The sequence below is a fragment of the Dendrobates tinctorius genome, unplaced genomic scaffold (assembly GCF_039654945.1).
Source record: "Dendrobates tinctorius isolate UK_male_01 unplaced genomic scaffold, ASM3965494v1 ptg000104l, whole genome shotgun sequence".
Taxonomy (NCBI): domain Eukaryota; kingdom Metazoa; phylum Chordata; class Amphibia; order Anura; family Dendrobatidae; genus Dendrobates; species Dendrobates tinctorius.
The window spans coordinates 7,503,532-7,530,271 of NW_027361772.1; the positions used below are offsets into that span (position 1 = coordinate 7,503,532).

General features: G+C 45.3%; 1 protein-coding gene across 1 annotated transcript; it reads right to left on the reverse strand.

The window, feature by feature from the left end:
• Positions 1-8,622: 8,622 nt before the first annotated feature.
• Positions 8,623-13,104, reverse strand: LOC141100306 (interleukin-1 beta-like). The gene is made up of 7 exons (XM_073588688.1): positions 13,043-13,104; positions 12,887-12,935; positions 12,449-12,497; positions 11,089-11,308; positions 10,751-10,930; positions 10,501-10,640; positions 8,623-9,394 (listed from the first exon to the last, which is right to left on the reverse strand). The coding sequence occupies exons 2-7, from the start codon at positions 12,928-12,930 to the stop codon at positions 9,182-9,184; spliced, it is 846 nt and encodes a 281-aa protein (XP_073444789.1). The 5' UTR covers positions 12,931-12,935; positions 13,043-13,104; the 3' UTR covers positions 8,623-9,181.
• Positions 13,105-26,740: the final 13,636 nt, after the last annotated feature.

Below are 26,740 nucleotides of genomic sequence, written 5' to 3' on the forward strand. Positions count from 1 at the left end.
CCCAGCAGAGCACAAAGGTGCATCATAACCTGTCCCACAAAGTGAGAGCCATTGTCACTTTCAATTATTTTAGAGAAACGCTAATGTGATAAAACATTTTTCCACAAGAGTCTGGCTGTGGTAAGGGCAGTATTGTTTGTGGCCTGGAGTGCCTCTACCTATTTTGAAAAGACATCCACTAAGACCAGGGCATATCGGAAGCGACCTTTAGCAGGAGGGAAGCGGCCAATGAAATCTATTTGGATAGACTGCCAAGGACCCTCCGCTATTTGTATTCTGCGGAGATGGGGTTTGCCTTTTCCTTTGGGATTGTTCTGTAAGCAAATAAGGCTTTCATCATGTATCTCATGGCACAAAGTTCTTAATTGGGTATGCCACATTTTGTTTTGTACAAGCTCCAGTAGAGCCTCTGGTTCTAGATGAGCGAAAACTGAATGGTTAAATTTAATCAAAGGCTTGATCATTGTTGTGGGGATGTAAGGCACCAGCCTATCATTAACCCTTTTGTAATACTGGCACTCCCCTTTTTCAATGGGCAGGAAAGCTGTAAGGAGTAGCAAGAGTGGACCCTCTTGGTCACGGTACCTGGATCCCTGGGGCGAGCTGGCCAGGTGGTGCGGTACCCTATACAGGGACCGTTAGGAGCAGGCCCGAAGGAGTCGAATACCGCGACAGCTGATACCAAGAGGGGCGGCTCAGGTGCGGATAAGACAAACAAGGCAGAGGGTCAGGAGCGACTGGAGTCAGGAGCGACCGGAGTCAGGAGCGACCAGACGGGGCCAGAGTACCGTAAGGAAGGCACACGATAATAAGGTACCTCCATGAGGGGGGAGACCCCAGGAGCAGGCAGAGCGGGACCCGGCGAGACAGGTGACGCCAGCCCCGACCTGACAGGCGGCACTAGTATCCACCTGCCAGGCAGCGCCGGCGTGACAAAATCAAGGCAATTGAATAGGAGGTACTCAAGGGAATAGGGATGAGTCTCCGCCCTTCTCCTGTGCCTTTATGAGGTCTTGAAAAGGAGAAAAAACAAGGGGGCTCTCGGGGCTTTTTAGTGACTGCAGGGATGACCTCTTGGGGATATTTGTCATCACCTGTAAGGGCGGCTTCCTTGGCTGAGTGATCCACATATGCATTGCCAAGAGTGTGTGGGTCAGGAGTCAGCTTCTGGAGGCCTTCAATTTTACAGAAGGACCATAAGTTTGGGAATTCTTTGCCCCGCTGCACAATTTGAGAATATCTGCATGTTGTAAGAGCTTATTTTGTAAATCTACCATCCCCTCAGGACCCAAACATTGAGATACAGAGTGAGGGAGGAAACAACATATGCACTATCACTGAAAATGTTCATAGGTTCGGTGCACACAAGAATGACCTGTAGAGCTGCTTCCAATTCAGCTCTGTGGGAATAGAGGTAACCTGGGAGTCTATACTGCAGTAGCAGTGGCTTAGCTTGGAACCACCTCGAATCATGCAACGTAGCGCCCTTCATGCCAATATCGAGCTTCGTCAATATAAGCACAAGGGATTCACTCCTGGAAATCTGCTCAGAAGGGGGAGGGAGTGACATTAGCCTGTTCAATTTGTCAATCGTGACTCCCCCCCGCATACTGCATCATCTGGGTTAGGTGATATTTCTCAACATCTTCGACTTGTATGTCTCTGGTCTCAAATTCAATGATCCATTGAGCCATTCTCTGTGAATTAATACCTGAAGCTTTTCCTGTCAACAAAGTTTTTAAAGTGACGTGGGGTTTGCAAAATTAAAGAAGCAAATCCCACTATGTGTCTCACTTGATTCATAGTCCAGGGCACACCTGGTAGGTGCTTCATGCACAAAGTGAATCCTTTCTCCATGGGGGTGAGCAACCTAGAGTAGTAGCCTAGGGCATACAGATGACTAGACACTTTGGGGCTATCTTTGGGCCATTTTTGTAAAAGCACCGAGGAAATGAATATATCATCGGTGTGAGCTTGGATGGAAAAGGGTTGGGTAGGGTCAGGGTTACCCAGTGTGGTGGCTGACGTAAGGGAGAGCTTCAAACCTTCAAAAGCCTGCAAGGCGTCTCCCTCTATATTGACAGGGACAAAATCATTATTAACATCTTTTAGTAAATCATACAGTGGCTTAGCCAGATGACCAAAAAATTTGTGAGCTCAGTAATTTTAGTTGGCATGTGGACAGCTTGAATAGCTTTAACCCTATCATGCATGGGTTTCTTTCCTTCTACTGAGACAGACACACCCAAAAATTTAACCTCTGACCTCATCAATTGTACTTTATCTAGACTTATTTTGAGTCCTGCATCTTGTAAAGCCTGGCAAACATTCTCAAGGGTCTCTTTGTGTTCACATTCATCAACAGTTTGAGTCAATAAATCATCCACATATTGTAGGACTTTGTCTCGTAGCCAAGAGGTTCTAACACCTGAGCCAATGTCTGATGGAAATACACAGGAGAACTGTGAAATCCCATGGGCAACCGCGTAAACAAGTATTGCACATTCTCAAAAGTGAATGCGAAGCGGAGTGCAGATTCAGGTGTTAGGGGTACTGAGAAAAAGCCATTTGCAATGTCTAAACATGAAAACACAATCACTCCTCAGCTGTGACATAACTTCAGGGAAAGATGCAACAAGGTGAGCTGCTGAGGGGGTGTACTTATTTACAAGTCTCAAGTCAACAACCATTCTAAAGCTGCCATCTTGGTTTTTTTTTTACAGGTAAAATGGGACTGTTACATGGAGAATTGCCTTTCACAACAACACCTTGTTTTTCTAATTCACTGACCGCAACCCTTATGTAATGGATTGCATCCTCGGGAATGAAATACTGGCGTGGAAATGTGGCAACCTTTCACCATCAATTTTAACTTGAGTTTGCATTAACCCGCAATCAGTTTTCTTTTAGATCCACAATTCAGGGAACCTTTGCTTCAGTTCAATTTTTAAAACATCATTGTCAACATTTTCATTAGTACATAATCCTAGACTGGCAATGGGTAATTTGTGACTCTCCTCCTCCTCTTCCTCCACAGGTACAATTACAGAACAAATAGTTGCTTCTTTGTTCCTTCACAAGACTTTGTTGCACAAATTAACAACAATCCTCATTGCTTCCAAAACATCAGTACCCAAAATAGTGGACCGCAACTGTGGATATACCCAAAAAGCACATTGAAGAACCTTTTTCTTCGATCTCCCTGCATACTGAAATCTCAGGTTCACTAGATGACTTTTTTCTGCTTGAACACAGGAGCCCTCAAATCCTACCAAAGTGGTAGTCTCAGGCAGTCCAGAGGTTGACTGCAATTTCTGTCCTGTTGCTGAAACTGAGGCTCCTGTATCGATGAGGATGTCATCTCAAGGCAACCCCTCTACTCTCCCCCTGACCCCTGACATAAGGTCGTCCGTCCTTGCCCATGGAGAGGGGAGCAAGGATGTCAAGGGGAACAGGGGGAGCACCCCATCATTCGATGTTTCCTGCAGTGGGAAGCCCAAAAAATCCATCATCTTCATCAATATGTAGCTTCCGTTCAACAACTCCAACCTCTGCCCCAGAGAAATCCTCAGTAAGATTTCGGTCCTCATGTTCCCGTAACTCCCTGATCAGAGGAGCATAGGGATGAGGAGGAGTGACCACTCCCTGAGTGGCATGGATCTTCTGGCATGAATTATTGCAAGCTACTGGGGAGGGAGCAGGAGCAAAAGGCTCCTGAGAGACTGGGTTAACCATTTGAAAACCGTTATACTGCTGATACTGCCTAAGGTCATTCACCACTGGATACGGAGGTCTAACTCCGGAAGGAGGTTTGGAGAACTCTCGGAGATGCTGGAGGTTAAATGGAACCCGGGGTTCTTGAGGTTTAGTCCCTGGTACAAAATTGGGACAAAAACATCTAAAGTGCCCAAGCTGCCCACAAAATTAACACATAGGAGGACCCCTTGTGGGATTCTGGGGGGATCTGTCGAATGGGACCTGCCCATTCTTGCCAGCTGCGCCTAACCCCAGGAATTCCTGGTCCCCTTGAATAAGTAGATGCACCCCGAGGTGAATGGTACGCAAAAACATTGGACTCATCACCCTTCACCTCTGCATTGTCCTAACATTGGTCAACATAGCCTCCCAACACCTTCAATAGATTCAGCATTCTGCAAAACTCCTGATTTAAAAACCCCTTCCAAGGTACCTTTTTCACAAATTGTTCCATCATAGCAAATTTATCACCCCGGTCATAGAATCTAAGGTTTTATCGAACACAACACACCAGGCTGCAACCCATTTATCTGCTTCTATTCTGAGATCACTCCCCTTCTTAATTTTAAAGGAATCTAACAATGCCGGAGAAGGCTTCCTCCCTCTAACTTGTGTGAGATCGCAAACTTCATTCTCCCTTGGGATTCTGTTAGATCATATTGAATTCCTTGTGCTTGCTGAGCTTTAAGATGGGACATGAACTCAGGAGGCACAAAAGACATGAAATAATGGGAAGCATCTTCCTTAGATTTAATCTGAAATTTATCCAGCCATGATTCAAAACCAAGAACATTACAAAACACTCCCTTACTTTCCTTACTTTCCTCCCAATTAGGCTGATTTTTAACAAATTTAAGATGGACCAGGGACATTTGGCCAGGGCTGTTCTAGTGGTACAAGCTGCATCAAATTTAAACTCCACCTGGGATGAATCATCTCTTTCCTCATCATCTACAAAATCTTTCCTTAACTGTGTCGTCATAACCTGCAGCTGTTGGGACACTATATCTTCTTTTCTTGTATACTCACTCACCCATTCTCCTAACTTTCTTCTCCACTCTAGAACTGTATCTACATCAGCACCACTTTTAGAAGCTTCCATGTCCATCTGTGACATAACTGCTCTCAGCTGCTGCAGCTCACACCCATCCCGCTCTGCTTCTTCTGCTAGCTTCAGCATCTCATTCAGCTTTTCTAATCTCTCCCCATATGCTGCCCCTCCCCAGGTGATCATGTTAACATATTGTCATGTAGGCTGCCTATCAATAGCCTGATAGCCTGATCAAAAGCTACGACTGTCTTACACAAAGCCGCTACCCAGCTACTAGCTTTCTCTAGCTACTTTTTCTTATCTAGTTCCCTATTTTATTCTGTGAACCAACCCATAGTTTAACCACATGTTTGCAACATTAACCCCCTCCAGCTGGGGTGTGCTAGCATGCTTCTTTGCCTGCTACCGTAACTACTCCATACTTAGTGGCCTACAAGGATGAGTTTTCTCTGTACTGGTATGAACCAGTGCAATTCAAGCAAAAGTTAGATACTCACACCTCTCTGTTTGGAGGACCTGCTGCAGACTTGAGTCGACCAAAAGAGGTGTGGCTGCTTTTCCAGCCTCTCTTGCTACACTTGCCAGGCGTCTCCCATCCCCTTTTAAAGCCTCTTGCTACCAGGCACAAAACTTCTCACGTCCTTGTAGATAACTCATGTAGCGGTTTCTTCTTGGTTGCGCATATATTTTTATAGTCCTTTTTTTGTACTTATCAAAATCGGACAGACTTGGAGCGATTCACGAAAGGTTCTCCTTCAGGCTGGCTTACTTTGAGCGATTTAACGCATGGCCATGCGCGATTTTTTATTTTTTTCACCCTTCCAGCCTCAAACCCTCATCTACAAATCCATCCAGTGGTTCTTCTAGAGGCAGCTCTCCAGAGCCGCTCCTCCTGGCTGGCTCACCACTTGTAAAGCAGTCCTTACTGAGAGCTGGAAGAGCCGGGAAAAATATGTAGACAATCCTCTTATCAAGCTGAGACTGAAGTTTATTCGGAGATTTCGCAGCAGAACAGCACATGGAAAAGTCAGTGAGACGAAGCATGCAGGCACGAACAGGAGTCCAGACAGACATAGTAACGCTGGGATATCTGGCGATGGTCTGGCCCCGAACTATATCATAGGGGCTTTTTATACATGATACAGACACAGACAAAGAACGCACATCAGCAAAAGGGCGTATACATGATAACATACAATGGTTAAGTGTAATGATTTTAAGGCTCTTTTCACCAAACTCCATTCGAACTCCTAAATCTCCATGTTCCTCTTAGCCACTGTCATTAATCACATCACATCTTAACCCTGCCCTGTAATTATCACTATATTGACAACTATACTGTATATTTCTGTTTTCCAATATCACTACAACAGATACACTTATTTAGTACCATATGTTGCCCTGCAGCTGATTCAGTTAACCTATGTGTATGTCCACAATACCTGCTAATGGCCATGATCTCGTCTGGTGTCTCCAGTCTGTCTAGGGCTTCCAAAAGTGCATCTTATTAACTTTTTATAAGCAAAATCAGTTGGTTTCTAACTTTGCACAAGATGGCTGCTAGAGCCAACATGGCCGCCCAGAATGCGAGGACTTCTCATTCTCTTACAGCGCCAGTTGACTTTTCCAGCACATGCTCATTCCTGTCCACCTGTTGTACCGCTCAACCATCCAATACTACTCCCCTACTCACTTAGTAAGATGGCGGAGTGGTATTGGATGGGTTATTTGTGCTATAAGAGAGCTGGGGTAAGGTTTATATTAATCACACAACCACTTTAAAGGGAACCTGTTGCTAGTTTTTTAGGTGTGAACCAATGTCACCACCTTTTTGAGCACTTGTACTGCATTACTTAAATGTGTCCATCATCCCCTAACTTTCCATGTATGCCACCAAAAATACCTTTTTATTTTCTCCTCCACTCTATGTAAATGCTTTTGGTCTGATCCGATGAGCGTCATTTCTCGTCTGTGCCGCCTCTTTGTCCTCAAAAGACATCTTCCGGCTTTGATTAATGTGGATGACGCATCTAGCATCATCCACATAGCATAAGAAATCTTGCGACTGCGCATTAGCATCATCGGCTAATGCAGGCGCACATTCATCTGCCCTACTGCGGGAAGAGCACAGAACATAAGTGCGCACTCACCCAACAAACGTCATTATGGCTCCTTCTTACCGGAGCCAATTCCTCGACCACTGTTGCAGGCCACAAGAAGAAAAATAGCAAAGTGAAGACATTATATAAAAGCAATGTCTTCAGAGAGGGTGTTGGAACGATTTCTCCACCTTTGCAGGTCCACATACTTCAATACTGAAGACTGTTGGAGAAAGCCAGTTACATGTAATGTCCAAGAATGATGTCCGCTTTCAAACTAAAATGTCCCAAAAACTTCAGCTGGTTCAAAGTGATAAAGTCCATTTATTCTCAACGAATGCTCCTCTGCTGCCTCTTTGCTGCTCCCAGTCTTTGTTGACATGGCTGCACAGGTGACTTCATGTCTACATCATGCGACCGCTACATCCAATTACTGGGCTCGACAGTCATGCTGTGGTAGACAGCATGGAACCCCCTGATTGGCTGAAGTGGTCACTGTAGACATACCGTTCACACTGCATCCATGTCAGGTAAGACTGGGGACAGCAGAGAGACAGCGCCGGAGCGGCTGTCTGTAAGAGAAATTGATTTGATCTTAGGTTACTTAAATCACTGGACTTGGCAGTCATGCTGAGGTAATTAGCATGAGACCACGGAGCCTCATGATTAGTTGCACAAGTGGTCACAAGCTTTAGACATGAGATCACTACTGCAGCTATGTCACCAATGCCTGGCAGAGAGGTGGCACTGGTTGTGGCTGTACGTAGACCTGATTTGGGGTTAGTTTAAGTCAGCTGAAATCTTTGGAAGATTTTAGATAGGAGCCCTCACAAGGGTAGAATTTAGAATATGATGATTTGTAATAGTGGCTGTATGCATGGTCACCTGGCAGCTCTAAATATGGCTTCCATAGACATGCTTTGTGCTAGATACTCTTGACTATCAAGTCCCAGGGTTGCCCTGACCTTCACCCTTTAACTCCTGTTCAGGAATGTTTACTTACACAGGGACCTGGATTGAGTCCACAGAGTAGGCACTGGCTGGTGGAACAGTCTAGCAGGAATGGTCAGGTCGCCAGGTTCAAACCAGGAGGTTAGACAAAGGACAAAATTGTTGGTCAGAAGAATTGTCGGTGAACGAACCAAGTTCAAGCTGGAAATCAAACAGTCAAGCAGAAGGACAACTGCAGAATAAAACCAGGGCAAGACTAAACTATAACTGGCAACTCCCAGCAGTAAGCTGTGGGTTTAAATAGGGTGTGGTGCTGTTCTATTGGTCAAAGTAGGGAGCTGATTACTCCAGCTGGACAGCACATTCGCCCATACTGCCAGACTGTACAGGGCACAGCCGCCCTAGCCTGTGTGGTTGGATAAAGCATGCACCCAGAGCTCCTGGTCTTGACGTATCCTCCATCACCCACGCTGCCCACTGAATGAATACAGCAGAGTCTGGTGACAGTAGCAGAAGTCACAGGAGCAGATGCAGGAGGAGAGGTGACACTATTCCAGTGATGGTTGATATCTATTCCAGATGTCATAAAATTTCTAATGCCTGTGAATTATCACCTGAACCACAGTTCTAATGTCTCACCTCTGCGATGTTACAAAACTACACGATATGTGAGTTTACATGTGGGTATTCGTATTGTACTTTTTCATTTAAAATTTTATGTACAAATTTAAATTTGAACCTTGATTTTCCAAAAATACACATATGTATTTTTTTAAGACGTGTTTCTTTAATATATCATTCTATATATTAACATTGTAAAGTTATCTTACTGTACAGTGCATTTTCATTTATGTTGTTTCTATTAATGCCTCCTGAAATAGCATAAAAACAAATTTTTTTCATAAAAATAATAATTTACAAGTTATAGACAAAATACAAAACGGTAGGAAATTAAAAACTATTACGTAATATAAAACAATAATATTAAATATAGCTTTACACAACATATGAACTCTTCATGGAGCTACTGATCTCTAACTGAGAAATTAAACTTTATGAAAGTATTGGGTATTACAACAGATTCTGTTGTTATTTCTAAGAACACTTTGTACATAAGAGTCAAGAGTACGGTTTTTCTCTATGAGCGAGACACTAAGGTCGGGTTTATGTAAAATTTTCATTCAAACGCTCATGATCTTCAGGACAATGTTGGGTGAAATTTACAAATGTCTCAAAATTGTGGCCAGAAGTGCTGGTATATACAGAGTGAAGGAATTAATTACAATATGTGCACGGTACATATACACAGTGGTTGGATCGCAAACTATAAATTTGGATTCATTATGAAATCTTGCAGGAAGGTTTGATTGTTCTCTGGCATTAATTGCACCGGCTGCCGCTCTTGCTGAGATGTGCTGATATAGTAGCCCGGGAAGGCGGCGGATTCAAAGGAGTTGTACCTAGTGCTGCTCGCTTTCTTGTAGAAGATGAAGGGTAACAAGTCATCGTCCTGTTTTTGTTTAATGTCGTCCACTTCCTAAAGGAAAGACACAAAAGAGAAATTTAGGAAATTCCTGGAATAAAGACATTCACCAAATATCTAAAAAAAAATGTTATTGATGGGATCCATAATTCATATAACGAGACAGGAAGCGTAAAGCCCGCCATACACATCAGATGGTTCTGCCGATCATCCGTCCAAGGGATCGCTTGTTCACTTAAGAGCTCCTGTGTTCTCTATGAGTGCCGCCACCAGATATGAGTGGTAGAGACTTATCTCCAGGAGATACCACCAGATATGAGTGGTAGAGGCTTATCTCCAGGAGATACCACCAGATATGAGTGGTAGAGACTTATCCCAGGAGAACAAAAGGATCGGCAGTTCAGATTCAGACGTGCAGGATCCTTAGCTTCCCCGGCAATCAATTGTCTAACACGACTGTACATATTAGAGTGTTGCCCAAACCTATTGCTATTGACAGAATAGGCTATGTGTATGGAGAGGCTTAACACCTTTGGCATTCTTTCTCATCAATCTTAGACCAACGCAGACATAGACAAACACCCAACCTGAGAAGAGTCAGACCTCCAGTCTATACTAAGTGGGGAATTTATCAAGACTGGCATTTTGGATGCCAGTCTTGAACCTAAAGCCTGCTGGAGTAAGATGCCAAATTTATTAAGAGGTACATTTTTGGGCTGCCTATGCACCATACAATAAAATCTTGGCCAATCCTGGTCTACTGTTGATTTCAGCTACACTGTACGCTAATTTATCACATCCATTAAGGTAGTCGTGCGGAGAGATGTCATGATACCTTTGTGAACAAGGTTCAGGGCTAGCGGAAAAGAGCAAGAAGCCACCAAAGAGCAAGTGTGGCAAATTTTGCAACCTTGGACATAATTTTTTGCTTCCTAGGTGTCCAATTTTTGACTTCAGAATATCTGATACATATTTTAATAGAGTTATTCCCAACAACAAATGTGATCACCTATCCATAGGATGGGTGATACTGTATTGATCATTGTGGGTCTGACCACTAGGACCTTCACCAGTTTTAAGAACAGAGCTCTGAAATGCTCCATTATAATGGAGCTATGACTGGATTTTCCCATAGACAATGAATGGAGGGATGAACTGACCTTTAGGCTTAGGACGGGATCTGTCGTCCCCTCTTCAGGAGTGCAGCACAAATAATGTTTGCGTCCCGCAATACCCAACGTGACTGGACGCTTCTCTATATCAGGTTTTGCTGAAAAGTAGGTGCCCACATTTATTTTAGCTGCAAGAGAAGCCAAAGTGTTAATATCACGCAATATTTTAGGAGCTAAGGTCTTGTGAGCTACAGTTAATTAATTCTATATTCTAAAAAGAATGTAAGTAAAGCCTTACCTTCTTGCTGAATGTTCTGCCCTTGTAAAAACAAGGCCAAAATGCGGGCATTGCCTTGAAATTCTTGCAGAGTTAAGCATTTCTGTTTTTGATCACGAATAACGTGCACTGTCGTCTTATTGTACAGAAATTGAGTGCTGACTGACTCTTGCGTTTCGGCTGAATTGCAAATGATGTCTTCTGTTATAAAAAAAAAAACAATTAATATTTTTTTTTCATTTATCAGTAACTCTCAAAAGGTTATATAGACGACATCTCTCTCTGATAAGAGTTACAACTTGGTAGTGGAGAAAATGCAATATATAAGGTAATTTTTGAATAATTGTGAATGATCTTACCATGCACAAGGATGTGATTCAACAGGTCATCATCATTGAAATAGCTCAACGCATCAATTCCTTTTATTCCTTTCAGCTTTTCCACCACTACCACAAGCATTACGACTTTCTTGAAGCAGCTCATTGGTTTTTCGGGCTTTCTTATCTCGGGCTTTATTTTAGGAAGATAAGTTGACCAACATTCCTCGTGGTGTTTCCATTGTAGATGCTTCTTATTGGTCTGTAGAGCAAAAAAAATTACAGGTTTGTTATTGGAATGGTCCCTAAAGATCCGCTGTCTTATTATCACACTCGTAGATGCACTTTAAGCTCTTGTACGTTCGCCACCAGCAGAATGAAAAATTTATGATGATAAATGCATAAATATCGTCTATCAAAGAGAGCATAGATGATATTATGGGATGTAGCTATACATTCATTTATCTCACAGAAATGTGCATGAACATATGCGTATTGCAATGGGGGATAATTTTCAGACCTTAGCGCATGAGAAAAGTGGAGCCGTGGTCGGTAGCAACCGATCAGATTGCGGATTTTATTTTCCAAAGGGAAATTATTATATAAGATCTCCAATGTGATTAATTGCATTAGCTAACTGCTCCATTTTTTCCACACACTAGTTTTGATATATTTTTACTAATATCATTATACAACAAACGTGGCTTCATAAGCTTTAATACATCAAGAGGTTGGCCGCACCCGACACCTCCACCCATCAGCTGTTACTGGTGACCGGATGTTTTCAAATGCAACCAAAACATAGCACCGCTGTCAAAACTACAGTAGCCGTGGCTGGGTACTGCAGGTACACCCCAGGTTTAAGAATTAAAGAAGTTGTCCACTACTTATTTATTGATGACCCTTTTTTTTAGGATAGGCTATCAACATCTGATTGGTGGGTATGCGACATCTGGCACCTCTGCTGGTCAACCGTTACAGATGGCCGAAAGTTCTCGAATGCTGCAGGAACACAGCAGCTCTGTCAAAAACTATAGTGACCACAGCTGTATACTCCAGCTCCACCCCCCTATACTTCTGAAGAAGGTCAGGATCTGCCGTACCTGGCCACAGCCTGTATAGAAGTCACACAGCTGCTATGTTCGGGCAACATCCTAGAACTTCTGTCTGGGGCCGGTAGCAGCTGATTGGCGAAAGTGCAGGACGTCGCACTCCTACCGATCAGATATTGATAGCCTTTCCTAAAAATAGGCCATCAATAAATAACTAGTGGCCAAACCATTAAGTCATACAAAATTGCTGCAAAAATACAAAATTTTCAGAATCGACTTTTCGTTTCAGACACTTTTTAATGCGAAAAAATAATTATTTAACTAAAATGTATAAATCAAATGTCAATTACCTTCACTTTGATGGACAATTCATCAGTGTAAAAGTCTTCCACATGCTCACTGCAAGGAGAAGAAATGGCATTCAAGACATGATGAAATAAAACACTGCGACGTAAGACCTAATTATTCTGTAGCCCAAAGCCTCAAAAATCCTTTAGTACTTAGCTAATATATATATATGTCTATGTAACATATATGGTACATGTAACATATTTTACATTTTTTCATCCTGTACAAATGATGGACTTTGTATTTTTTTTTATAATTTTTTAGGTTTCTATTCTTTTTATTTATTTTTTTTAATTATGTAAAGCATGTGTCTTATGTTACATCACGGTGATATTCTCTCCTATAGTTATTACGGCAGCTCACTGAGCGCTCTTCATAGCCCAGTGCATATCCTAGTTCAAGCCCCGACCTTCTTTAGCGGGATGGATGTAGATTATTACCTGTACTCCATTGAAATGTCATTATATTCTGGAATTTCTGCCATTATGTCTGTAGAGATAAATATACAACATAAATATATAGGGAATAGATCCAGACCGACACAAATATGTCTAGGTGACACATAAAACACGCAATAAAGGAAAATGATAAAATACCTTAAAAAGAAAAGCTGTAGAAAATAAGAAGTCCTGGAGACGTCCTGATCCCTGTGTGCTCGCAGCTACTGATCTGTCTGCAGACGGGCGGCTGCTTTTATAGACAGGCGACTGCTCAGGATCTTACACAATACCGGGGTTTTTCCCGACTTACTCTTTTTTTTTTTTGTGAGCGTGCTGTTCATTCTTTTCACATTTATAAAGCTGGATTTCACATGTACAAAGTATTTAATTTCACCAGTGGGGTTTCCTTACTTTTGGGATCATGCCCTTCACAATAAATCAGGCACAGGTAGAATAACAGAGACTGATACCTAGCATGCAATTTATTTATTATGTGAATTTCCCATTTAAGTTGGAGCATTTTGCTGACATGATCGACCCTATCTTGAAATTTAAAGGGGTTTTTCATTGGTTAAAATAATTTTTAAAAGGATGATAGCAATATTTATTTAAAAAAATATGAGAATGTAAAAAATCTACTATATAATCGTCTAATTCTTTCTGTCTGTCTGTAATGGAAATCCCGCGTCGCTGATTGGTTGAGCCCAGCCGAATTGGCGCGGCATTCGAACGACGCACGCCACTGCTACCGTTGGGAGATCTGCGGCGCTAGCCGCTGATCTCCCGATCATTGCCACGGGTCATCTCCTGCCGCACGGAGGTCAGCGGCGACGCAGCCGGTAGATGACCGGTGCAGCGCTCAATGTGCGGATGGTACCCAGGGTCCAGAGGAGAGGATACTCTCCTCCAGGCCCTGGGTACCATAAACCTGTAAAAAATAGAATTAAAATAAAAAATAGTGATATACTCACCTTCCGATGGCCCCGGACTCTTTCCTGCCTCTCACCACGTGCCCGGCAACTTCCGGTCCCAGTAATGCTTTGCGCAAAAGACCGCTGATGACGTAGCGCTCTCGCTGGAGTGACATCATCTCCGGTCCTTCGCGCTAAGCATTACTGGGACCTTAAGATGCCGGGAGCGTGGAGAGGAGATCAGGGGCCGTCGAAAGGTGAGAATAAAAAAAAGTTTATTCTCACCTTCCGACAGCCCCCGATCTCCTCTCCACGCTCCCGGCATCTTCCAGTCCCATTAATGCTTAGCGCGAAGGACCGGAGATGACGTCACTCTCGCGAGAGCGCGACGTCATCAGTGGTCTTTCGCGCAAAGCATTACTGGGACCGGAAGATGCCGGGCATGTGGTGAGAGGAGGGAAAGAGTCCGGTGGCTGTCAGAAGGTGAGTATAACCTTTTTTTTTTTTTATTTTTTTTGCCATATTCTAGAATACCCAATGTGTTAGAATCGGGCCACCATCTAGTATAATAATAATAATAATAATAATAATAATAATGCAACAAAATATAAAATATCATCCTTGAGCCCCAGGAGCTCCTGTTCCGACACCCGTTATTTGCTGGTCTTTACTTCCAAGTTTCAACTCAAAACACTTGTTAAAATTATTTGCAGCATTTTTCCAGTGCATTTTTTTCTGCTTAAAAAAAGCTTGCATTTTACAGTCCCAGGAAAGTGAATGAGGTCTCTGAAGTCTTATGCACGTGCTGCTGTTTTTTGTTTTTTGTTACTTGCATATTTTAATCATCAATGCGGTTTTTTTTAAATATGCACCATGTCGATTTTATCGTTTTTTTAAAACATTTTTCACCCATTCAAATGAATATCTAAAAAACCCAAGTAAAAATGTGTTCAAAATGCAAGTAAAAATGTATGAAAAGTCCATAAAATACAAGCACATCGAGTACCACATTCATTCTGTATTTTTGCTGCACAAATATCGGCTGCAAAAGCTCAACATGTGAACTTACCCTATAAGCATACCCTAAAAGTGGCCAGAAATCTACTTAAAGAAGCTCTCCTCATCCTCCTCCTATCAAAGTTTTTATCCTCTTAAAATATTGCAGTCATCATATTATATGGCACTGTGTAGTTACAATTGCTCATTTTATCTTTCTACCTAGTTAATTGTTTTCTCAAAGAAAACACTTTGAGTAATGTATCAGGGAGGCACATTTTGGATAAAACCATTTTTGACCTGTTACAATGAGTTCATGATTTATTTTTAATGTCCTTGTGAGCTTCAATATTTAAGAAGTAAAGACTATGAGAGAGAAAATATAGAAGCACCACAAGCTGGGAGTTTTAGTAGGGTGTGATGCAGTCCCATTGGTCAAAGCAGGTGTAGGGAAGGTGACCTGACGGACGGACGGACTAGTCAGAGTGAAGAAAGATAGGTTTGCACAGTGTAGGTAGGAGTCAGTGATTACAGTGGGGAAACAACTAGGAAAGTGTAGTGGACGTGCAGTACCTTGGGATGACCATTAGATGGCAGGGTGGAGTGTGAGCAAAGGACTTTACAGCAGCTTAGGGCTTTAGAAACCGTTGGTCATGGGGGGCGTGGTGACAGTTAGAGTGACAGTTTCAAGGAACCGGGGGAGTTATAAATACTGAGGGAGGGTTCCAGAAAGTTCCAGTCCCCAGGGGGAGCTCAAGTGACAGGAGGACTACGACAGTCTGTGCACTCTGAGGAGAATCCAGACCAGGGGGACTGAGGAGAGAGGACGTCAGGGGGGTGGTCCTGACAGGAAAGGACCGCAGTTGAGACGAGGTACTGGGTGTAAGACACCATATGTGACACGACGACTGAGCAGTAGAAGCGCTGTTGGTTAATGGGCCTAAGGCGGCCACAGTGACGGAACTGTCAGGAGCGTCGACAGTAAAGGAGGGGACGGTGTGTGCAGACACGTCTCCAGTGTACGGTGTGAGAAGCGGCTCTGGAAACGGAGGGCCGCGAGGTGTGCCGTCAGTCGGACGGCAAGTGAAGAAATAAACTTGGACCTGTTGCACCCAGAATCTGCCTCCATCTCGTCTCTGTTGTCATCTCTGCGCGGTATAAAAGTAGGACCACCCCCCCAGCTCGGCACCCCACCACCGACACTACATTTGGCGTAGTCGGCAGGATCGCCGCCGCTAATACGCTATCTTCTGCGGCAGGCCTGCAACTGAAGGACTGAGGAAAACTTGGACTACTCTATTTCGGATTATAAACACCTGTGGACTAAAAATTACTGACCTGTGGATTACAAATTGGGACGCTGTGTCGGATCTGTGTTGCTTGCAGAGGATCCAAGGCAGTAGCTGATTCTGCCCAAGATGGCGGTATTACTTCAGCGCAGAGGAGAGGTCCGGGTGTTTGCAGTTGTTCAGAATGGACTGGGACCCCCTCCAACGTACCCCAAAAGGAAGCAATATATGCCCGGAGACCGACGTTTCCATATATTGGACCCTGGCAGATGGATGGAAAGGTCTGCCAACGCCCCACCCAGCAGGAGGAGTGGCACAGAAGAAAAACTTGGCTGCGGCTGTCTGATGCCATTCGAGTGCTGCCCAACGGACGGTATGAGATGCTGCGGGTGTCGGGGCATCGGCCGCCTAGAGTGGCAATGGCGGCGAGAGATGGAGCTGCATCAGAAGTCATCTTCAGATTTACGGGCAGGCAGCGGGATGCTGAGCCGGGGAGCGGAGCCTGAGGGGAGTCAGCGAGAACGGCTGCCACCAATACCAGCAGAGGACTTCTCAGCGGAGCCCCCGAGTCCGGAGGGAAGGCCCGCAGGACAGTGGAGCAAGGAACGGAGGCTGCGGGGGAAACTGCGTGATGATGAAACGGAGGCCGCAGCGCCGGGGAAGGTGAGAGTACCCCCGGCCCTACCAGTGCCTCCGCAAGCGGCCCCCACCATTCTGCTGCAGCACGCGGCCCCCTGCGCACCGGAAGGCCTAGTTACCACGGGCCCCGTGGTGTATGCAGAGCTGAGCGAGGTCCCCGCTCATGTCCCCGAACTACCCCGCCCGGAGTCACCAGTGCAGAGCTCACCCAAAGAAGATGCTGCTGCGCTTTCCCTGCTAATAGCAGCTGCATTGTTGAAATCGGCCGTTACTCCGACTCCGTTGGAAGTAGTGGATGCGGCCTGTCCTGAGGCCGCGGTTATGCCGCTGCTGGAGTCGGCTGCGACCGATTTAGCGGGCCCTGTGATTCCAGCCCCCGAGGACCCGGTTCTCCCCATTTGCCACCTGACCCCAGCGGCTGCTGGGCCGCAGAAATCTTCGGCCGTTTCTGTCTTGCGGTCTTTTTCAGCGGAGTCCCGCCCACCGGACTCCAGGGCCCGTGCTGTTCCCTCCGTGTGGGAAGCGGAGGTGATCAGGAAGAAAAAGGCCCGGGAGCAGGAAGTGTGGAACCTGCTCCACACTCAAGGAGAGGCCGTCATGGAAAAGAAGAGGACTTGAATGGACACCCTCAGTATCCCCGTGGAGCCCTCACCTCTATCCATTGAGAGTGGTATAGACTGTCAGGAGTTCGATGCACCGTTGTGCAGATTATAAGGACAGTTGCATTTAGAAAAAAGTTTTGTTGTTGTTTAACTGATGCAACTATTTTCTCTCTCTCTTTCTTTCTTCTTTCTATGTTCTTTATATACGAAAATATGTTTACCTGACAGAACGGGGATACGGAAAAGTGGAGGAGTGTCCAGGTCCAAGGAAGGGGGGGAGGAAGAAAGAGGAAATGCAATGTTATGTTATATTTTGGTTTTAAAAGCAAGAGAAAATGAAAAAAAAAAAATTAAAAAAAATGGGGTACTTGTGCTATTATAAAGTTGTATGATGTATAATATGCAAAGTAAAATGCAACAGGTCCGGGTTAAGGGAAGGTCTGCGGGACCAAAGGAAAGTGTGAGATCCGGTAGGGATCTAAGAGTTGAGGTCTGGGAGACCGGGACGCCGACCATGACATGTAATTGAAAGAAGGAAAATGAATGGGAAGATGTGAGAAAGACAGCCGTCCTAGGTCAGGTCCCCGACGCCACGGACACCCCTGAAGAAGGAAAGGCGGGCGCCGGCAATGATCTGGTAGGTGAGTGGCCTCGATCATGGCGTACCGGATAGTGAAAGGTAACAGTAGGGGAGAGTAGGGGAAAGATACACGCCGTAGAGAGAATACGGGTGTACCTTGCCCAATTTGAAAGACGTTGTCATGTGGCGTGCGCGCTGGTGAGTAGCAGTAGGCTGCTCAGAGCATAGTGCTCCCAGTATAGTTCGGCCCCCGCAGATAGTGGGTTTGGCTCAACTTCTGGTCCGACAACAGAATGTAGGTGTAGATTCAGAACGACGAAGGCAGGGATGACGATTGTCGAGGACGACAATGGACAAAGGAAGGAGGAGTGTAGGGAAGGTGACCTGACGGACGGACGGACTAGTCAGAGTGAAGAAAGATAGGTTTGCACAGTGTAGGTAGGAGTCAGTGATTACAGTGGGGAAACAACTAGGAAAGTGTAGTGGACGTGCAGTACCTTGGGATGACCATTAGATGGCAGGGTGGAGTGTGAGCAAAGGACTTTACAGCAGCTTAGGGCTTTAGAAACCGTTGGTCATGGGGGGCGTGGTGACAGTTAGAGTGACAGTTTCAAGGAACCGGGGGAGTTATAAATACTGAGGGAGGGTTCCAGAAAGTTCCAGTCCCCAGGGGGAGCTCAAGTGACAGGAGGACTACGACAGTCTGTGCACTCTGAGGAGAATCCAGACCAGGGGGACTGAGGAGAGAGGACGTCAGGGGGGTGGTCCTGACAGGAAAGGACCGCAGTTGAGACGAGGTACTGGGTGTAAGACACCATATGTGACACGACGACTGAGCAGTAGAAGCGCTGTTGGTTAATGGGCCTAAGGCGGCCACAGTGACGGAACTGTCAGGAGCGTCGACAGTAAAGGAGGGGACGGTGTGTGCAGACACGTCTCCAGTGTACGGTGTGAGAAGCGGCTCTGGAAACGGAGGGCCGCGAGGTGTGCCGTCAGTCGGACGGCAAGTGAAGAAATAAACTTGGACCTGTTGCACCCAGAATCTGCCTCCATCTCGTCTCTGTTGTCATCTCTGCGCGGTATAAAAGTAGGACCACCCCCCCAGCTCGGCACCCCACCACCGACACTACACAGGGACAGTACCACACCCTACTAAAACTTCAAACTTGTGGTCCTTGCATAAATTCTCTCTTGTGGTCCTTCCTATGTATTGAAGCTCACATGGACAGAAAAGATATATCACAAACAGGGCTGTGGAGTCAGTAAGCCAAACCTCCGACTCCTCAATTTCCATGACTCCGGCTCCACCAAAATGGGCTCCGACTCCACGTCTCCAACTCAGACTCCAGAGCCCTAATCACAAACTCATTGTGACAATCACCAATACTTCCAGACTAGGTGACACTACAGGTCCCACACCCCTTAGTCTCTGTGGCTGGACAAAGCCTGCACCGCCAGAGCTTCTGGTCACAATATATCCTCCAGCACCACCTACAGAATGAATATGGCTGTGCATGGTGACAGGAGCCGATGTCGCAGGAGCAGGTCTAGGAGGAGACACCTTTGATGGGTGTCCGGCCTGTAAGTATAGTCTGCATTTTCCCATTCAGGAGGTGACAAAATATGATGGCTTTTTTCATCACATTGCTTGTTGCCCAGGTGATGTGCGCAATAATGGTCGTTGTCAGGACATCGCGGGCAGTCATGCATCATTCTGAGATGTGCAGCAATTTTTATGTGCAGATAAGACATTATGTAAATAGTTTTCCACATACTAAATAAGCCATGTCTTTTGATATAGCCAAATGTTGGTGAAACGCACGCCGAGGTGCTTCTGCGTCACTTATCCTCCTTTTTTTTTTCTGCTGGCACACCATGTCTCTACGTCTCGTATATATTACTTATGCACAACCATGTAGTTTGTATCCAGGCACATGTGGGTCCTTTTGATATTTTGGGCATCCCTTAGGCTTATGTTGTTATGGGAGTTGTCCTTGCCATATTCTTTTGGGGTAATATTTAAGGCCTTTATACAATTACGCCCTATGTGCCACCCCAGCTGGGCCACTGCTGTAACATTACTGGGTCACAGCCAAGTGCTTGTCGAGTCCGACTGGGGGCACGTGCCACTCTTTGTCAATTGTGGTGTTAATGATAAAAGTAATTAAAAGGTTCGTGACACCAGTTGGGATGTTCGGGCTGGTATGGCTGGGCACTAATGAGGGACCCAGGGAGTTAGGTGATGATTAGTGATGAGCGAGTATACTCGTTACTCAAGATTTCCACACATGCTCAGGTGTTCTCTGATTTTGGCGTGCTCGGAGATTTAGTTTGTGTCGCCGCAGCTGCATCATTTGCGGCTGCTAGACAGCCTGAATACATGTGGAGATTGCCTGTTTGTTAGGAAATACCCACATGTATTCAGGCTGTCTAGCAGCCGCAAATGATGCAGCTGCGGCGACACAAACTAAATCTCCAAGCACGCCCAAAATACTCGGAGAACACCCGAGCGTGCTTGGAAATCTCGAGTAACGAGCATACTCGCTCATCACTAGTGGTGATAGACAGTGGCAGAGGATTAACCCCTCCCAACTAGGGCTGGCTCCCAGGGGAATTGGATCAGGAATGGTACAGCAGAGAATAATCAGCGTTAGGGCCCCGTCACACATAGCGACTCACCAGCGATCCCGACAACGATATCAACGTGTCAGGATCGCTGGTGAGTCGCTACATGATCGCTGGTGAGCTGTCAAACAGACAGCTTCACCAGCGATCAGCACAGCGATGCCGAGCGCGCGTCGTCGCTGTGTTCGTTAGTTACCAGCGCGCTGATGCAGGGAGCTGGTAACTAACGCACACATCGGGTATCTAAGGGACGCACGTCCCTTGGATACCCAATGTGTACATTAGTTACCAGCAGATCGCTGGTGTACCGCCTGTCACACGCAGCGATGCGTGCTGGCCAGCGGGAGACCAGCGACCAAAGAAAAGTCCAGAGGTTTCCCAAGAGCGAGCAGCGATACCGGGGCCGGTCGCTGATCGCTGTCACACACAGCGATCTCGCTGGTGAGATCGCTGTTGTGTCACAAAACTTGTGACTCAGCAGCGATCTCGCTAGCGAGATCGCTGTGTGTGACGTGGTCTTTAGGGTAATGATCAGTTTGTACCTTTTCCTGAAGTTCTGCAAACAGTTCCAGAAGCTTCCCTACAATTCACATACAGGGTTTTGGCCAGGTCTCACAAGGTGCGGCTGAGACATCAGTGTATTCTGAGTGGTACACTGACTGATGTCAGCCCCGAGCTCCTGCTGGCCGCGGTCTGCGGCTTATGAGACAGACTGTGATGTGCACGCAGGCAGCGCGATGACGTCATTGTCTCGTGCCGCTCCAGTTATCTACAGGCCAGAAGAGGGACACGGAGGCCACAGTGCCAGGAATCAAGATGAGGTGAGTATAAACTTTATTATTTTTGATATGAACGGGCTGTGGGGCCATCATACTATATATATGGGGGGGAAACTGCGGCCATCCTACTATATATATGTGGGGGTATATGTGGGGGAAACTGCGGCCATCCTACTATATATATGTGGGGGTGTATGTGGGGGAAACTGCGCCCATCCTACTATATATGTGGGGCAAACTGCGGCCATCCTACTATATGTGGGGGAAACTGCGGCCATCCTACTGTATATATGTGGGGGTATATGTGGGGGGAAACTGCGGCCATTCTACTATATATATGTGGGGGAAACTGCGGCCATCCTACTATATATGTGGGGGGAACTGCGGCCATCCTACTGTATATATGGGGGGGGGAAACTGCTGCCATCCTACTATATATATGTGGGGGAATCTGTGGCCATCCTACTATATATGGGGGGGAAACTGCAACCATCCTACTATATATATGGGGGGGAAACTGCGGCCATCCTACTGTATATATGGGGGGAAACTGCGGCCATCCTACTATATATATGTGGGGGAAACTGGGCCATCCTACTATATATGTGGGGGAAACTGCGGCCATCCTACTATATATGCAGGGGAAACTGCGGCCATCCTACTATATATGGGGGGGAAACTGCGGCCATCCTACTATATATGCAGGGGAAACTGCGGCCATCCTACTATATATGGGGGGAAACTGCAGCCATCCTACTATATATGTGGGGGAAACTGTGGCCATCCTACTATATATGGGGGGGAACTGTGGCCATCCTACTATATATATGTGGGGGAAACTGCGGCCATCCTACTGTATATATGGGGGGGGGAACTGAGGCCATCCTACTGTATATATGGGGGGGAAACTGCGGCCATCCTACTGTATATATGGGGGGGAAACTGCGGCCATCCTACTGTATATATGGGGGGGAAACTGCGGCCATCCTACTATATATGTGGGGGAAACTGCGGCCATCCTACTATATATATGGGGGGGAAACTGCGGCCATCCTGCTATATATGGGGGGGGAAACTGCGGCCATCCTACTATATATATATGGGGGGAAACTGCGGCCATCCTACTATATATATGTGGGGGAAACTGCTGCCATCCTACTATATATATGGGGGGGGGAAACTGCGGTCATCCTACTATATATATGTGAGGGAAACTGCGGCCATCCTACTGTATATATGGGTTGGAAACTGCGGCCATCCTACTGTGTATATGGGGGGTGAAACTGCGGCCATCCTACTGTGTATATGGGGGGAAACTGCGGCCATCCTACTGTATATATGGGGGGGAAACTGCAGCAATCCTACTGTATATATGGGGGGAACTGCAGCCATCCTACTATCCTATATATGGGGGCTGGGGACTATATATATGAGTGTGGCCACCCTCTCCTGAGCTGGAAATTGTATTTAAAGGCTTCCCCTGACTGGTGTCCGGTGGTCGGGACCCGGTCCTTGTCTGCCCTTATTCACACAGATGTCAACTTTGACACATGATAAGGTTACTAATACTAGACAGTGTAGGACCTCCCCGACCACAGAGTCACCTTGTCGATGGTGGGACGGCTTTTATGCTATGTTTGATCAAATACAGTATTACTAAGAACTCTGTATGATTTAAATGCACTTTTGCTTTTTACTTATTTAATTATAGCATGTTTTTTTTTCATTTTGTCTTTTGTAGATTTTGTATGCTTTCTGGCCATGTGAACATGCATTTACGGTATATGCTGCATGTGTACCAACTCAAACCAAGCTCAATTTTTGTTTTTTTCTATATATATGAGGGAAATTGGGCCATCCGACTATATATATGAGGGATCTGGGGCCATCATACTATATACAGGGGGGTCTGGGGCTATCATACTATATACAGGGGGGTCTGGGGCCATCCAACTATATATGTGGGGGAACTGGGGCCATCCTACTATATATATGAGGGAACTGGAGCCATTCTACTAATATATATATATATATATATATATATAGGAACTGGGGTCTTCATATATATGGGGTGAGCTGGGGAAATCTTACTATATATATATGGGGAGAACTGGTGCCTTCACACTATATATAAGGGGCTGTGGGACCATCATACTTTATATATGAGGGAACTGGGGTCATATTATTTATTTGGTGCAGTGGGGACCTTTATACTATATATACAGGGCAGTAGGGCCATCATACTATACAGTTGAAACCAGAAGTTCCCATGCACTATATAAAAAGACACATATGACCTAAAACGGGAAAGGTTTATTCTGATTTCATGTCAGATAGAGAAAAACATGCAGATTTGTGTTTTTATACAGTATATAGTGGATGTAAACTTCTGGTTTCAACTGTATATACATAGGGGGCAGTGGGGATTTCATACTATTTACAGGGAGCAGTGGGGACCTTCATACTATATTTATGGGCAATGGGAACATCTTATTTTATATAGGGGCTATGTAGCCATTTTACCATATATAGGGAGATCCAGGGTCCTCAATGTATAATAAAGGGCTTTGGGGACCATCGTATTGTGTTTTGTGTTATGTAGGGCCTTCATTCTATATTTTCAGAGGTTTGTGGGCAATCAGAGGACATTATTTGTTATAAATGGGGACATTATTAGTTAGTGATAGGGGCACCCAGGTTCCATTATTTTTTCTTAAGGCTCGGTTCTCCTCCCATATCTCTGTAGTAAGCACCGTTCTGCTCCTATACTTCTATAGTAAGCTCGGTTATGCTCCCATATCTCTGTAGCAAGCTCCGTTCTGCTCCCATATGTCTGTAGTAAGCTCCGTTTTGCTCCTATATTTCTGTAGTAAGCTCAGTTCTGCTCCCATATCTCTGTAGTAGGCTTGGATCTGTTCCCATATCTCTGTAGTAAGCTTGGTTCTGCTCCCATATCTCTGCAGTAAGCTCTGTTCTGCTCCAATATCTCTGTAGTAAGCTCGGTTCTGCTCCCATATCTCTGGAGTAAGCTCTGTTCTGCTCCCATATCTCTATAGTAAGCTTGGTTCTGCTCCCATATCTCTATAGTAAGCTTGGTTCTGCTCCAAATCTCTGTAGGTAGCTAGGTTCTGCTCCCTTATCTTTGTAGTAAGCTTGGTTCTGCTCCCATACCACGGTAGTAATCTCGGTTCTGCTCTCATATCTCAGTAATAAGCTCGGTTTTGCACCCATATATCTGTAGTATGCTCCTTTCTGCTCCCATATCTCTGGAGTATTCTCCATTCTGATCTATATCTCCGCAGTAAGCTTGGTTCTGCTCCCATATCTTTGTTGTAAGCTCAGTTCTGCTCCCATAGCTCTATAGTAAGCACTGTTCTACTCCCATATCTCTGTAGTAAGCTCCGTTCTACTCCCATATCTCTGTAGTAAGCTCAGTTCTGCTCCTATATCTCTGTAGTAAGCTCGGTTCTGCTGCCATATCTTTGTAGTAAGCTCTGTTCTGCTCCCATATCTCTGTAGTAAGCTCGGTTCTGCTCCCATATCTCTGTAGTAAGCTCAATTCTGCTGCCATATCTCTGTAGTAAGCTTGGTTCTACTCCCATATGTCTGTAGTAAGCTCGGTTCTGCTGCCATATCTCTGTAGTAAGCTCTTTTCTGCTTCCATATCTCTGTAGTAAGCTTGGTTCTGCTCCCATATCTCTGTAGCAAGCTCTGTTCTGCTCCCATATCTCTGTAGTAAGCTCGGTTCTGCTCCCATATCTCTGTAGTAAGCTCGGTTCTGCTTCCATATCTCTATAGTAAGCTTGGTTCTGCTCCCATATCTCTGTAGAAAGCTCGGTTCTGCTCCCATATCTCTGTAGTAAGCTTGGTTCTGCTCCCGTATCTCTGTAGTAAGCTCGGTTTTACTCCCATATCTCTGTAGTAAGCTCGGTTCTGCTCCCATATCTCTGTAGTAAGCTTGGATCTGCTCCCATATCTCTGTAGTAAGCTTGATTATGCTCCCATATCTCTGTAGTAAGCTTGGTTCTGCTCCCATATCTCTGTAGTAAGCTCCAGTCTGTTTCCTTATCTACTTAACAATCTTGGTTCCGGTCTCGTGTCTATGTAGTCAGCTTGCTTCTGTTACAGTATCTATGTAGGCAGTAAGCTTGGTTCTGCTTCCATATATATGAAGCTAGCTCCGTTCTGTTCCCATAATTATGTACCACCCTGTTTTTAAAGCCTGTTATCTCTGCTTCTTTAATGCAGCGGCCAAAGATAAGCAGGGCAAAAGCACCGCAACTGGAGGGCCACTGCCTTGTGATTGCCCCCCAGGCTGAAAAGTGCCAGCCAGCCCCTGCCCCAGTGTATGTGCTGCTGTGCTCCTGGGCAGCTCGTTACTTGAAAACGGAGCCTTCTATCAGTTTAGCATGGACCCTGGAAGTCTCTGTGCTATAGGGACTGATACCCTGCCTCATGCAGCTTGTCTTGGCAGGGAGAGCACATTCCTCTCCTATGCCTGCGGATCTCCAACATGTTACCTCTTCCTAAATGGTCTCTGCTCAGAACATTGCAACCTCTCAGAAGCACCTCCTCCCCCCTGAGGGATTGTGCACACTTTCTGGTTCAGGCAAAACTGCACAATCTTCCAGAGTAAGGCTGTGTGCACATGCTGCGGAATCTGCTGCGGATTGATCAGCGCGGATTTTCAAAATCTGCAGATAAATCCACAGGTCTTTTGACCTGCGGATTAGCCTGCGGTTTTGCCCTGCGGTTTTACCATCTCCACAATGGAGGAGATGGTAAACCGCTGCGGAATCCGCAGAAAGAATTGACATGCAATTCTTTCTGCGGTTTAGAAACCGCAGCAAAATCCGCGCGGACAATTCAGCAGCATCTGCACTGTGGTTTCCTTTTCCCATAGGGAATCATGGTACTGTACACTGCAGCAGAAACTGCTGCGGATCCGCAGGGCCAAATCCGCTGCGGATCCGCAGCAGAATCCGCAGCGTGTGCACACAGCCTAAGGGATCAGGTAAAATGTGTGGATGCAGTTTTCCCATCCCTCACTATAGCTGGCAGTACATATATAAGTATATTACACATGCAGGCACGAGTGCCACACATACAGCTAGGTATTTAGTCTAAATTTTGGACTTATTTCTTGCCAATGTTTTTCCTTATCTAGTTTATTTTGTCATTACAATGGAGGTTGGGGGTTTCTTTTTTTGCCTTTTACATCAGTAACTTTGGTCCAATTATAGATCATAATTACTATCTATATTTTCTGATATTTCTCTTTTAGTCTGATCTTTCCCTACTACTGTGCATTTATCTTTTGCATATATTCATAATTAAGTTTATTTATGTTTTATACTTGTTTGCCCCTATTTTTTCTTGCTTTCTATCAAATATATCACTTACATTGTTGTCATCATCTCAATTACAAACTCA

Bases quoted from the DNA above. Each gene is read 5' to 3' on its own strand.
- LOC141100306 (XM_073588688.1), bottom strand. From the start codon at position 12,930: ATGGCAGAAATTCCAGAATATAATGACATTTCAATGGAGTACAG. The intron at 12,498-12,886 runs GTAATAATCTAC...TTCTCCTTGCAG, and splicing joins GACATTTCAATGGAGTACAG to TGAGCATGTGGAAGACTTTT. The intron at 10,641-10,750 runs GTAAGGCTTTAC...CTTCTCTTGCAG, and splicing joins GCAGAACATTCAGCAAGAAG to CTAAAATAAATGTGGGCACC.